This window comes from Festucalex cinctus, chromosome 5, assembly GCF_051991245.1.
Source record: "Festucalex cinctus isolate MCC-2025b chromosome 5, RoL_Fcin_1.0, whole genome shotgun sequence".
In the NCBI taxonomy this organism is placed as follows: domain Eukaryota; kingdom Metazoa; phylum Chordata; class Actinopteri; order Syngnathiformes; family Syngnathidae; genus Festucalex; species Festucalex cinctus.
Genome location: NC_135415.1, coordinates 21,257,261 through 21,271,853, shown reverse-complemented (window position 1 = coordinate 21,271,853; position 14,593 = coordinate 21,257,261). Strand labels below are relative to the sequence as shown.

Here is a 14,593-nt window from a genome sequence, read left to right as displayed (position 1 = left end):
TGAAAAAGTGGGGTGTTGCGACACACACATCCGTCATGGATGTACCTGACAACTATTGCTATTAAGAAATTTGACTGAAAGAGCATTCAGAGATAGGCAAATAAATTAATTACCTAAATAATAACATTTCCCTTGGAAACATCTCATTAATTAATATATTTCAGTTTGGGAAGCGGGCGGCACGGTAGCCGAGTGGTTAGCACGTCCGCTTCCCAGTTCTGAGGTCTCCGGTTCGAGTCCAGGCTCGGGCCTTCCTGGGTGGAGTTTGCATGTTCTCCCCGTGCCCGCGTGGGTCTTCTCCGGGTACTCCGGTCTCCTCCCACATTCCAAAGACATGCATGGCAGGTTAATTGGGCGCTCCGAATTGTCCCTAGGTGTGCTTGTGAGTGTGGATGGTTGTTCGTCTCTGTGTGCCCTGCGATTGGTTGGCAACTAGTCCAGGGTGTCCCCTGCCTACTGCCCAGAGCCAGCTGAGATAGGCGCCAGCACCCCCCGCGACCCTTGTGAGGAATAAGCGGTCAAGAAAATGGATGGATGGACAGTTTGGGAAGCAAAAATATTTTCGCCCACTTTCTGTTGTCTGTGTCAAAGTCAGATTTGTGACGATATCACATTAATGATTAGCTAAGACCTTCAAGTAAACACTACTTTTAAAATTGTCATCTTACCAAGTTGTCATTTTACCAAATACTCTTGCTTTGGTTCTGAATGTGGAGATCTGGGCAGGGGCAAATGTAGTGGAATGGTTGTGGGACACCCCAAAATCATGAAAAATCCACTTTTGTTGTGTTTTTAAATCACTGCGCTGATCTCCATATGCCGGTATGCATATGTAAGATTGTTATGTAGGATTACTTTCTGTGACTGTCGGTTAATATCTGGTACTTAATTCAAAATTATCTGATGATTTTCTGACAATTTAATTTTAATTTCTTGATTGTTTTCCACCAATACTTCGGGAAGGAAGATAACGATTGTTTGCTCCACATTCTGCTCTCCATGTCAAGGTCAATTTAGAACTTGTTCTTGTTTTGGTTCTGAGGAGTTGAAATTCTGCTGCTGCTCAGTACATGGGCATGAATCCAGTGGGAAACAGCTGCCCAAATATCCTAATAAAAGATCCTTTACTTTTTGCTTTATCACCTAGCCCCCAACCCCCCCCCCCCTTTTTTTTTTTAATAAATGTAACAACAATATCTTCACACCTACACAGATTGGTTTTAAAGATTCCAATTTTGCTGCCCTTGGAAGAAGAAATTTGGACACTCCTGGATTAACGGTTATTTCCCCAAGAGGAGACACACATCTTTATTATCTGCAAAGAGAAAAAGTATTTCTGCTATTTCTGCGATGATTAAATGTTGATGTGAGAAAAATAAACTTGCTGGGGGAAAAGGCTACACGGTTTATTTATTTATTTATTTATTTATTTATTTATTGTCATTGTTTCTTTAAGAGAAAGGTTAAAATCGACTCAAATGGGAAATCGTGATGTATTTTTACTACTAGTGCCAGTTGTGAGCGTTTGTGGCAATGTTTGTGAGTGCCCAGTGCCCACCATAGTGTATGTATTACGTACGATAGGGGGCGCTCAAGTATTTAGCATCAAGATGACTGACATGGCATGCGTACAACGAAGAAGTGGACGTCACTTTATTTGAAAGACCACTCCTACCACAACAACAAAGCTTTAGGAGTGGACGAAGACTTCAGCAACGCGACCAAAACAGCCGATTTTTTTTTTTAAACGTTCAGGTATAAAGTAAACAGTGCGGTCAAACATAAAATTTTATGTCTGTTAACGGCGCGAGACCTTACTGTTAGTAGCAGCGCGTTGCTAACAACCATGCTTTTTAACTTGACAGTTGCTTGGAGGCTAGCGTCTGAAACTGTTGGGGTCCAGAGTCATTTTTCCAAGGACCCTTCTCCCAATTATAACGGCAATTAAATATAACGACCACGAGCATGCCATGGGGATAATTTATTTACTGAACCTTTCAACCAAAATATGTGTTAATTGAACTTATTATTTGTGCATCGTCACTCTCTGATGTGTATTGCTTACACATGGTACGATATATACTTAGCAACTACATAACAACTTTTAGGCCGAAAAATATGGTGTTATGTATCATGATCTGATTCTTCTTCCATCCTCAGCAATGGTCCAGGAGAGTGTTCAGATGAAGAGGCGTGGTGCCCATGACTTCTTTGAATACTACACTTATGCCTGCACCCAACAGAATTCCATCCCCCTCACTGCTGTTAAAATAAATCTCGACAAAGGCATTCTGGACTTCAATGGAGACCGGGTCAAGTTAGCTGATTGGCCTCCCATCCTGGACTCCATTTCTATCAATAAGCACCTTCACCAAATTTCTATTACGAGCACGTACCAGACAAGCCATGGGTGTGGAGATGCAGGTAAGGCTTTAAAAATGACATAAGATTGATCTCCATTGAGTCCAGCTTTGCATCTCTTTATTTAATGTCGCAGATAGAAGGTACTACAAGCCAGTGTTCCGGAAAAAGATCCCATCTATCCGCTCTAAGGACATGACATTCAGGTTGTGTAAAGCTCTGAAGGAGTGTCTGTCAAATTCTCCCAACCTGAAGACTTTAAAGCTTAACGGGCTTCTTCTGAGGGAAAGAGATCTAGTTAACTTGACAAAGGTAACAAAGTATTGACAAAAAAAAAAAGTTTTATTTTTTTAATATGATGTAATGGAATAATTGCATTTCTTTGCATTCCAATGGGGAAAAAAATTAGATTGAATTGTTTTGAACTTATGAGCATGGTCACAGAATGAATCAAACTCGGGCATCAGTATATTCTACTGAAGGTATTACCTTAATGTATAAAAAAATATAAATGATGTTCCATTTCAGGGTGTAGCAAAAAGTGTTTCCTTGGAAGTTCTTTCCTTGGCAAACTGTCCTGTAGCAGACAACGGCTTGGAGGGTAAGTGCTTATATATTTGTGATGTGCATAATAATTTTCATTAATGCCAGACAAGCTTAAATTGGGTTACATTTTTGTCAATTTAGCAGGCATGCTTTTTTTTCCATATCTTTCAGTCATTTGCCAAAGTGTGAAATACTCGACAAGAATCAAAGAAATCGATTTCACAGGATGCAATCTTACGTGGAGAGGAGCTGAGCACCTCGCCAACATCATCCAGGTGAAATTTGATGTTTGCCATAATACAGTCTTTACCAAATTTATAAACCTCAAACACCCACCGTCTTCCAAAACACACCTTTTAAAAAAATATTTAAAACATGTCAAAACACACAACTGTTAGTCAGAACATGTGGATAGTTGCAAGAAAATACCTCTCACAATTTGGACTTGTGTAGTTTGTTTTGAGTGCATTTTGGGTAGACATTTTTTTGTTACTGTTGCTGTTTTTATTTCAGTGGAAATTTTCATATTAACCCTTTGTTATTTAGTGAAAAAAAAGACAAATTATTAGTGTGATAAATGTGAATATGTAGTTATCGTGTCACTGTTGGGGAATCACACTATGGCACAATGTTGTGAACATTTTGTCTCCATCTAGTGGCATACTAAAATTACAGAAATGAGCAAAATTACAAGCAAAGTGGTGCTTTCAGGTGTGGATATCAAAATTTACATACAATCATAAACGATAGTTGCTGACCATTTTAATCAAACTTTATTCTTATTAACATCATACGACTATTATGACATTCTAGTAAAAATTCTCACTATTTTCTATTTTCTCATACAATTATGACTTCATATTTTACAAAATTGCCCCTCTAATGTAAATGTATTGAAGCACAAAATATTCTTAAATTTATCGCCACGATGACACAAACAAACGATTGTGTTTCAGCATCAGGGGATGCAGAGGCATGGCTCGGCATGGGCACAATCTTTGAGGTATCAACAGCCCAAATATGAGCGGATGGGAGGTCTCCGCCGCCTCACCCTCAACTGTAACACTTTGATCGGGGATCTGGGTGCTGCTCGTCTTGCACGTGAGCTGGCCGAAGACCTCTGGCTTAAAGGTTAGAAGGTGGCAATATGACAACAGCAAAGAAAAATATCTACGTATGGATAATGCGTGTTTATGTATCATGGAATTCCTGAAACTCTGTCTTTGTATGTTTTGGGTGTTCTGAGCAGCTGTGGACCTGCAGAAATGTGGTCTCTCCAATCGAGGAGCTTGTCATCTGCTGGAGGTTTTGAAGACAAATTCTACTCTCTGTGTACTGGATGTCCGTAATAATCCTTTAGTTGGTAGGAAGCTGTTAACTACTTTTGTTTTTGTCACCCCATGCTCCCATTTGTATTAATTATACAGTAGTTCACTTTACATTGCGTTTTCTTACATTGCATTGCATTCACTGTCACTGTTGTAGTTAATTTACTAGAAGTTTCATCATGGGGCAAAATGTTATCCCCTTCCACAATTTTAATGAAGTTATGATCATTTTCAGCAACACCATCTAACACAGCCTTTCATTGTGCAATGCATTTGTGACAAAATCCTGCTAATATTTGTTGAGATGCTTTGGTTATCTCTAACCATGCATTTATAGTTGCATTCATCCTCTTTTCGTTTGCTGTATGTAGACGCAAGCACAACACTGTGGACTAATAGACAAATACAAACACGCTTTTAACAGATGATTGAGTTGAATAATATTTTAAAAAAAGAACAAAGCCCAACTCATGAAACAAAGTATACATTTTCATCAGAATCATTACATTTTCACATTTCAGTGTTAAATGTGATGTGTTTTTTTCCCTCTCTCTTTTAGACAATGCCATAATTAAGACTATAACAGAGAAAGTACTAATGAAAGCTGAAACCCAGGCACCAGAGGTGAGTGTTTTCGGCTCTTGTCCTATAAAGTCATTTTTACAAGTAAGTAATAAAAATAAATAAATGGCATATATTTGTGTGTTCACTGCAGTACTGCTGGATCACACCTGCCACCAAAGAGCAACAAAAAGCTTCTGCTTCTAATCGGCGAGTGCTGTCCAGGGCTTCCACAGAGAGTATCGGTACAATTTACACTTTCTCTTAAGTCAACACACAAAAATGTATTATACTGACCATGATAAGTGGCCTGATAAAACACTTAAATCATTCATGTGAAAAGCCAGTAGAGTAATTATCGAAATGTTATACAATGACACTTGGTCTCCCTCTAGTGGTATGAAAAAAAATCTATTCATATTTGTTTTTAACGTTTGAGTACAATACATTTGCATGTAATTTCGAAACATTTATGTGCAGTACATTTTGATTGAAGCATTGCCGATTTTTGAGTACTGGTACACTAGTTTTTCTGTATTTAAGCACAGTGTTAATGATCAACCTGTGTAATGTTACAGTGGCATGCATTCATTTTCAAGTTTTAGGAATAAAGCCTGCCTCATTTTTGACGAACACTTTCTGCAGCTCTAGAGTGACTCCACTGTATGACATGTGTGACTCTACACTGATAACTTATGCGATTTCCTGAATTTGACGGCCAATGTTGCTTTCTTGTGCTGCAGTGCCTCAAAAACTGACCTCTACTGGAAATGAAGGCTTAATTTCTGCTCAGCTTCAACGATCCGCTTCCCGCTGCAAACATATGCCTCATCATTCCGCTGCACGTGCTGGACGCCAGCGGTGAGGAGACTGTTGCGCTAGTTCATTGCAAATGAAAAACAAATGGACATACTATTGCACTGGTCAAAGATGTCAAGGAAGCAAGTTCCACAATCTGAGTGATAATTTGCAACAACTAAAATGTCATTCCAGATGTGACGGTGTCCTAGATGACCTGGGCAGCACATTGACACTGTACTTCATACCTGTGGCCCCACAGCTCATATGTTGCTTTCTTATGTTTCAGAGGTTTTCCTCCTGCTGATGCAAAAGCTCACAGTTTCCGGGCAACACAGCATCTTCAAAGTCAAGTATGGATTTATATTCATACTTTTATGACTCATTTTACAAACGCAATAAATACGCTTCTGACCCCCATAAAAGGCTGCGTCCACTGTGAGGGTTACGTTCGCATCTGATTCGGAGGAAGAGTATGGGGGTGAGGAAGAGTGCGCGGCAATGGTGGCGGGGGATCAAAGGCCATCTAAGGGAAGCCACCAGGACAGCGACATTACGCGGCGGAAGGATCATATGCAGGTTAGCCACGTGTGGCCCTAGTTTAACAGTTACAACTTTTTTTCTTTTTTTTTTTTTTTAATGCCGTGTGTCATGCATGTCCTGCAGATGGCACTACAGGAGTGTCGTTTAAGATTAGGGGAGGAGCGCAGAGCCAGACTTAAAGCTGAGTCTTCACTCAGAGAGGTACCAGTATGCTTTATCTTGACTGTTACTGAAATGAAACATTGTTTTGAGAGGAGCGCAACATGGCAGCAGAATGGCCTAGTGCGCATCTGCCTTCCAGTTCTGAGGTTCAGGGTCAGGATCTTGGCTCCGGCCTTCCTGAGTTGTTTGCATTTTCTCTGCATGTTTGTGTGGGTTTCCACGGGTAGTTTGGCTTATCACACATTCCAAAACATTCATTGAAGACTCCAAATTATCCATTGGTGTGAATGTGAGTATGAATGGGTGTTTGATTTTAGTTGTTCTGTGATCGTGCAGTGAACCGCTATAGATGAGTGCAACTCAGTGCTATCTCATGTGAATTTCTCCCTCTCCATTATTAGTTTTACTCATAGATTGTTGTCCATTTGGTCTATATGGTATGAAAAGCACTTTTATTTGTCTTTGAGATGTTTGTTGCGAAAAAGATTGATAATAACATAGTTCCTCTTCTGATCTAACCAACCACTCTCAAATAACTTTCTTGTCATCTTTTTTTTTTTTTTTTCCATTCAGTTTGAGCTGGAGAACGCTCGTCTTCGCGATAACAACATCTCCCTGTCCAGGGCACTTGCGGCCATGGGCTGTGTGCCGTCAGACCGCAGGGCGCTCGAAGACGAAGATGTGCTGGAAAGCATCGAACGCTCATTCGCCAAGTTCCACGCTTTCTTGGATCTCGTCAACGATGCTGGGTGGGTAACAAAAACACCCGCTGTTTCTATTTCCACACTGTTCTGACACTTGAATATAAGGAAACCATTGAATGCCAACTCATTACGGCCGGAACACAGACTGTTCTGGATATTAAAAAAAATAAAATAAAAATCCAGCGCCAAACATTGGCATGCTGTGTCGGGCAACCATGACGCTGGCCAGTACACGTTTCATAAATTCCGCTGTTTATATTGGGGAATGATTGGTGCACGCTATTTTGTGCTGCTCCAGTTCACTGTGAGCTACGACTAGCTAGCTCGCTGATGACCCTGATGAGGCTAAACACCCCAAGTTCTCTTTGCGCCTGGTGTCAACTCAGCATAAGTCCGAGATAATTCATCCCACCTCACAGATGTGCCATATCAAGATGCTGATTAGACACCATGATTAGTGCACAGGTGTGCCTTAGACTGCCCACAATTGGATTGCTGAGTGCAAATGTTAACTTTTGAGATCTGATTAATCTGATTTACTGCATTTTTTTTATTTACTGGATTAAAATAGTCCCCAAACCAGATACAGTACAAATTCCAGTTCCAATTTAACCCCTTTTTTCTGGAAGATTTTGTGTTCAAAGTCAGTCATCTTTGGCATGATGATCTTGTTTCTTAAGCACTTCCTTTTTCTTATGGCTTGTGGCATTCTCTCACTGACCATTGACCAAGGTCATTTGTGATTCAGCTGGGTGTTGGTGAGGGCAAGTATTGGAGTAGGATGGGAGGAGGTTGTTTGCCTTTGGTTTTGAAATAGCTTCACTTTGTGTTCCGTTATTCGTTATGGAATGTGCTATATCAAACGCATCATACATGCAGGACACGTGGTTTAAAATAACTCCACTTAATTATCCGCTGCCATCGCTGGACTCAAAATGAAACTCTATGCACCTGTTCTTGGCGGGGATGATTATCATTCACTTCCTTCCTCTCGTGATCGGTAGTCTGAGAACTCGTACAGTATTTGTTTTCATCATGCAACACTGGAAGTGACAGACAGAATGAAATGAAAGAAAGTGGAACATAAGGTTTAAGCTTTCTTTTTCGTTCTGATGCTCTAATGCCTCTTGAATATAATATCAATTGTACTGATACGTTTACATTTACACAAGCAAATGTGATCCAAAACAACCAAGGACACTTAATTAAAACAAAACCTGGTTCAAATATATGAATAGGATCAATGCTTACCGGTAGATTGATAGAGCCACAAGAGTGGACAAACGTGAGTGCTCAAGGGCCACATTTAATTTTTTTTACAGTAAATTAGACAGATGGATGAGCTCATTCATTGATGGCGGGAAGGGGTGGTGGTGGTTAGTGTGATTGTAAAATATGCATAATTGGAATGAAAAATAATATTGTAGTCAATTTTTTAAATTGTGCAATATATCTACTTAGCCACTATTTTAATATACTTAACTGTACTGTAATTAACTCATTCACTGCCAGCCATTTTAGAAATTTTCAAAATTTTCAATACCCACACGATATTACGTTCAATAATTATATATAAACCGAATCCACCAAATGACAGAATAGACTCCCTACGTTTTGCCTCATCCCATTCTTTTATAATTGACTGTAGAAAAATGTAGGTTGCTGCACAAAATACAGCCATTTCTCCCATGGACTCTGAAACTGTGTTTATTTTGTATAAAATGGGGCAATGGTGTCATCTACCGGTGGTTGGGCATCAGTAAAGTTGTTTCCAAGTTTGACATTTACAGTGGAGCATAATCAGATTCTCCCCCATTATCCCCGCTCAAAAAATACATATAATTGAATTGTCAAAAGCAGTGATTGAGTTCATAAAAAGTTTTTCAATGTATAATTTTTCCATTGAAAGTCAAGCGGTTCAAGTCTTAGCGAATAGAACATCCCCACATCATTTTCAATGCTTGAGTAAAGTTTTTGTTTGACACAGCTACTACTTTTGATAACCCTGGGGATCTTGAAAAGATTAGGATTTTATCACAACTTAATTCATTAATCTGTAGGTGATCGGAATGTCATCAAATGCAGTAAATCCCTGCCAGTGTTGCCGATCATTTATCTGTTATGGGCGCGATAACGCCATCCTGACTTAACTGTGAATCCCGGTTTATTGCGAGGGTTCATTCCGCAGCCATCCATAACAGGTCAAAACACGATACGGAGTTAGAAATTTAAATTTCAGTTTTATGCCTCCCACACATTTTAAACATAATCTAAACTTTTTAAAACTTACATTTTAAACACTTTCCTAGCATTAAATGGATTAAAAGGGCATCAGCAAGAAAGTAAACAATTTAATCAAAATGCTCAAAATTCCACTGTATTACAGAAGTGAGCAATGAATGCAATTACTCGACACATTTTATTGAACAACAGATGCTCTTTTGTTGTAATTTGCAGTAAAAGTTATCGACAGCTTGCTTGATTGCTGTGCTGTACGCCCTGAACTTAAATAAGTTTCGTTTTGAGCAAGCAAGTTTATTTCAGAATGTATTTGTGGTGCTGGTATTTCTGTACTTATCTGGTCTGTGTTGGTTTTTATTTGTTCCGCTGCAGGGTGATAACTTGTAAGAACACTTGAAATGACCTTCATTTACCATTTTATACGTCTTTATCTTGTGCTCCAGTGTCATTTGCTAAAGTCAACTTGAATTAGTCATAGTATGCTCCCCAAGTAATACAATTTGACATACAATTTTTTCTGGAACAATATGCCTCAAAAGTGAAACAATACTTCACATGATGAAACTTTACCAAGGATTAGGTTCAGAAAGTTTTACATTGTGTTTTGGTACCACTATACCAAAACTACTACCACTGTATAATGGAAGTGCAAGCCATTAATGCAATTTTATGTTAAACAAGAGATGCTTTTTTACTGTCATTTGCAGGTTCATGCCTGTGCATTTATGAGTTTAGACCAGTTGACTAGAAATAAGACAAATATTCTCTATACAACTAGAAATGTTCAAACTAAGCTCAAGACGCTTCAAGAAGAATCAAATATTTTCCTTCATTTGACTTCACCCAAACGTACCACTCACCTAAAAAAAATATATATGTATATATATATATATATATATATATATATATATATATATATATATATATATATTATATTATATTATATTATATTATATTATATTATATGGGCGGCACGGTAGTCGAGTGGTTAGCACGTCCGCTTCCCAGTTCTGAGGTCTCCGGTTCGAGTCCAGGCTCGGACCTTCCTGGGTGGAGTTTGCATGTTCTCCCCGTGCCCGCGTGGGTCTTCTCCGGGTACTCCGGTCTCCTCCCACATTCCAAAGACATGCATGGCAGGTTAATTGGGCGCTCCGAATTGTCCCTAGGTGTGCGTGTGAGTGTGGATGGTTGTTCGTCTCTGTGTGCCCTGCGATTGGTTGGCAACCAGTCCAGGGTGTCCCCCGCCTACTGCCCAGAGCCAGCTGAGATAGGCGCCAGCAGCCCCCGCGACCCTTGTGAGGAATAAGCGGTCAAGAAAATGGATGGATGGATGGATTATATTATATCACCTGCACAGTTATTACATGCTTTATGTTGGTAATTGTGTGAGCCTGGAACAAAACAATTGGGCGACACTGTTTTGAAAATACTGTTCAGTAGAAGAACTTGGAAGTCAACGAGCATCCACGGTTGTGTTTTAATGGTGCATATTTTGGTTATAGCTTGCATGTAAGGTAACGCCCCTTTTCTTCTGTTTCATGTTCCCACTTAGCCTCGGTCAGCTAGCATCAATGGCTGGCATTGATGCGGGGGATTTCTCACCTTTGGGTAGACCCCAGCTCTCTTCCACACTGGGAGATGGACGTCATTCTCATGATATTCAGATGCAAAATTCTGTTGTGGTAAGCATATTTGTAAGGGATTTCTTGTGCTGGTTTTTTATTTTTTATTTTTATTTTTTAATTTTTTACCTATATTGACTTATCAAACACACAATTACTCATTAAAGTATTTGTAAAAGCAAAGCAGGGAATGCTGGGTACTTACCTGGATAAATAAAAGTTAAATCAATAAAAATAAATTTTCCACTTTTCTTTTTAGGCCACAAGTGCTCACCCTGATGACAGAGCTGACATCGACAATCCGAAATCTCCGCCCTCAGACAGAAAGCCTGTGCATCAAGATGGGCTTGACATGAATTTCCAACAGGCTGCTGAAGCCCAGCTGGAGTTAAGTGTCATCAGAGAACAGGAGCCAGATCAGTTCTCTCAACCCAAAACCCAGTATGACTCTGGTTCAGAGCACAGCTTCCCTATCCAGAGATCCCACCGTCAAAGTCGTCAGACCCCGGGAAGTCGCCCGCACGGTAGCCTCGGCGGTTCTCATCACAGTAACACCTTCAATTCCAGTCACAGCAATTCATCCCATAGCTGCAGCTCACACCTCAGATGGAGTGCAAGTGACATCATGCGAGATATTGTAAGTAACAAGGCGCAGTCGGCAGGATCTCAGAGGCTGGTGGTCATACAACAAGGGTCAGAGCGGAAGGCAACTCCTGACATTCTGGAGGAGATCAACTCTTTGGTGGCTCTGCAAGGATGATTGGATGGTGGATATTTGTAGCATAACACACTCTTTGGCAACTCTTTTTCATCTTATTTATTTGAAGACTGAAGAGATCACATTTGAGTTTGACACTCCTTGATATTGATTTTGAGAGATTCGCAGATCTCCAGGATAACCTTTTTATCAACTGATGATCTTAAATGCACACAAGTGTGCATCAGACATTTTAAGTAATGACATACGTTTCCGTTAACAGTTTTAAATATATTTTACATGTTGTGCTATTGCTATTTTTTAAACAGCATTTTTTTACTGCAACAATTATGAATTTGCCATCAATTCTATATTAACTATTTTTTATATTTTTAGCTCAGTAATTCACAGTAAAACAGATTTGTTAAGAATATTTGACGGAAATAGTTATTTTGTGGACATGAAACAAAATTACATCTTTGAGTTCAGCCTAGCCAAGTGTTGCATTTACCTGTATATCTTTGGTCACTAGAAGATTTTAGATCAAGTTGAAATAAAGAGATAAAAATAAAAAAAGTGGGTGTTGGTGCTTAGTCAGTGTCACATGATAATCCAGCATAATATTTAACTCCTTCATGAATGAATGTTTTCACTCTCCAAGTATGACAACCACTTTGATAAGTAAATTATCAAAAATCCTGCGACTCATCAAACTCACGGTTATCATGTTCGAGCGCAGTGCCAGACTCTACTTGGCACTGACAGTCTGTTTGAAAACTGCACTCCTGCTTTATGATCTGTTCGGCCTCAGCTGATAGTTGTATTATGGACTGAGAACAGTTTGTAAACAGCAGAGAGAACAGTGATACAAAAGAAAGACAGAGAAATGAGATGTATGACCTGGCACATTTAGAAAAAGATATATTTTCATGGCAGTCAAATTAACAAATGGTCAACATTATGTTTTTTATTATTTTTATAAATTGCATGTAGCAAACAACTCAAAAGCAAATGAATAGTTTATTGAAAGCAGTCTGACAGATATGACATTACAAAAAAAACAAGTAAATGCTCATACACAGCAATTTGTTATCTGTTACAGTCGTGTGTTTTGGATTTCAACCAAAATTTCAGTTGGCATATTGTGTGAGATCAGTGAGTATCCATACTCCACATGTGTATTTGGTGTTTTATTTGGCTTCTTTGTGTGTGTCACCACAGAAAGATGGCAGTAATTGCAGAGTGCTAGCTGACCAAACTGCTCAGTACAATATGGCTAAATCGACAATATACATTCATTGATGCGTTGGATCAAAGAAGTAAAGTGGACAAACTTCGTATAGAGTTGACGTCATTTCCGCTCTCTGTATGCTCATCAACGATATAGGTGAGTAAAAATCTTAATACTAATGATTCGCTAAATACTGGTATGTTTACAATTTTAGGATCTTTAGGAATGTTGAAATAATGTTGATTGAAATACAACAGAAATCACAGCAAATTGAAATTGGTCTAAGGGCAGTGCAGTGTACATGTGTTTCAGAAAAAGACAACTGTGATATATCATGCTAGGAGAAATCACAATTCTTTGTTTTTCCAGCTATCTTTTTTTCAATTAGAATTAGTGGACATTTGTTGTTGAAATAAAATAATAATTAAAAAATAATAATAATACCTGGTGGCTCCAGGACAGATCTTTGAGGAACACCATGATTAAATGGGAAATAGAACTTGCCGACTGTCTACAACATATTTTGGGAGAAATTAATGAGTAAATGAGTGTAAAAACGTCAAATCATATTGTGCTGAAGTTTCAGAATATGTGAAACGCATGACGAATAAGTTTATCGTTTTGACGAGGATTACCGCTCTGTTTATTTTGGGTGTTTTGTTTGTCATATGCTATGTACAGCCCGAGGATCATAACATCGTAGGTGTTGAAATTGTATTGCATACTGTCTGTATCTTAACTAAATAGTTACATTTATTGTCTGTTTTTATTGTTTGGCAGTCACATTTATATTCATCTGGAGATAAGTGAGAACTACTGGTGAAATAAATCTCTGCTGCAAGCCAACGATTGAATCGCCCGCACTAACAACATTGTTATATAATAAAAAAACAAAAACAAAAAAAACTGGCAAGTAGTCCTCCAGGAAGTTCTTATCGTTGGCTCGTGATAAGACATTTCTGTTTGATGAGCCTCTATCCAGTGTCTCATATGTATTTTAAAAAAAATGCCATGTTAAAAATGAACGCCGTCACGTTGACCTTCAATAATCATACTGGCTGTCAGCCAGCCCATGGTTTTCCCTGAGTTTCGTTCATGTCACATTGTGTACTTTTAGCAAACGGTGATGAAATGAGATGACCAAAAGGTCCCTTTTTCAGGGCTGTGTCCCCACCATTGACCTGTGAACTTGTACAGACCATTGGTGTTCATCGCACGTGTTGTGAGCTTCTCCATATAGTGCACATTAGTTTCTTTAAAAATGTTAGTAAATGATCTAACAATTATCAGTGTTAATTCATTGAGTAGACAATTTTAGGATTATTAGAGCAATGAAAACGAAGCTGTATTGCTATGAGGAAAAAAAAGTTACAAGAATAGTCTTATGAGGAAAAATTTGTCATGGGAAAAAAATAATTGTTAAAAGGATGAGTCTACATTGTGGACAGATGCCAGACAAGATGCAGCTAATCTTTTATTTGCCCAACTACTGTTCATTTTATGACTATCAATTGAATATTCCCAGACTCATTCGCACATTCACATCCATGGACAAATTGAATAAACTTGGCATGGATGTTTTTGTAATACCGAAGGAGGACTGGGTGACTGACCACAAACTGTGCAAGACCATAAAACTCCACACTTGAGGCCGGAGTTAAGGTTCGAGCTACCAGGAACTCACACATGCACATTGACGATGCCCATCGTCCAGCCAACCATCCATTTTCTATAATGCTTGTCCTCATTCAGGTTAGCTGGCTTCATTCGTCAATTGTCACATATCACCGGCGTGACCT

At 39.0% G+C, this 14,593-nt stretch overlaps 1 protein-coding gene across 6 annotated transcripts; it reads left to right on the top strand.

The window, feature by feature from the left end:
• The first annotated feature begins 1,641 nt into the window (after positions 1-1,641).
• cep78 (centrosomal protein 78) lies at positions 1,642-13,894 on the top strand. 6 transcript variants are annotated; one of them, XM_077522822.1, is made up of 17 exons: positions 1,650-2,070; positions 2,161-2,424; positions 2,498-2,673; positions 2,890-2,962; positions 3,079-3,182; positions 3,864-4,038; positions 4,157-4,270; positions 4,795-4,859; positions 4,951-5,041; positions 5,540-5,657; positions 5,884-5,947; positions 6,021-6,173; positions 6,261-6,338; positions 6,873-7,048; positions 10,797-10,926; positions 11,126-11,633; positions 12,785-13,696. In XM_077522822.1, exons 2-16 carry the CDS (start codon positions 2,163-2,165, stop codon positions 11,624-11,626), a joined length of 2,280 nt encoding a protein of 759 aa, XP_077378948.1. In that variant the 5' UTR covers positions 1,650-2,070; positions 2,161-2,162; the 3' UTR covers positions 11,627-11,633; positions 12,785-13,696. The 6 variants fall into 6 exon arrangements, 5 of the variants coding, with proteins under 5 accessions (XP_077378946.1, XP_077378948.1, XP_077378945.1 ...); XR_013283733.1 differs by having other exon boundaries at positions 1,651-2,070; positions 11,126-12,950; positions 13,575-13,702; XM_077522821.1 differs by having other exon boundaries at positions 1,682-1,755; positions 1,866-2,070; positions 11,126-13,890.
• The last annotated feature ends 699 nt before the right edge of the window (positions 13,895-14,593 follow it).

What these genes read in the sequence shown, in the direction of transcription:
- cep78 (XM_077522820.1), top strand. Translation starts at nt 2,163, where the DNA reads ATGGTCCAGGAGAGTGTTCAGATGAAGAGGCGTGGTGCCCATGACTTC. An exon ending in CACAGCATCTTCAAAGTCAA is followed by an intron (nt 5,948 to 6,020) that starts GTATGGATTTAT and finishes CCCCCATAAAAG; the next exon opens with GCTGCGTCCACTGTGAGGGT. An exon ending in GATCTCGTCAACGATGCTGG is followed by an intron (nt 7,049 to 10,796) that starts GTGGGTAACAAA and finishes GTTCCCACTTAG; the next exon opens with CCTCGGTCAGCTAGCATCAA.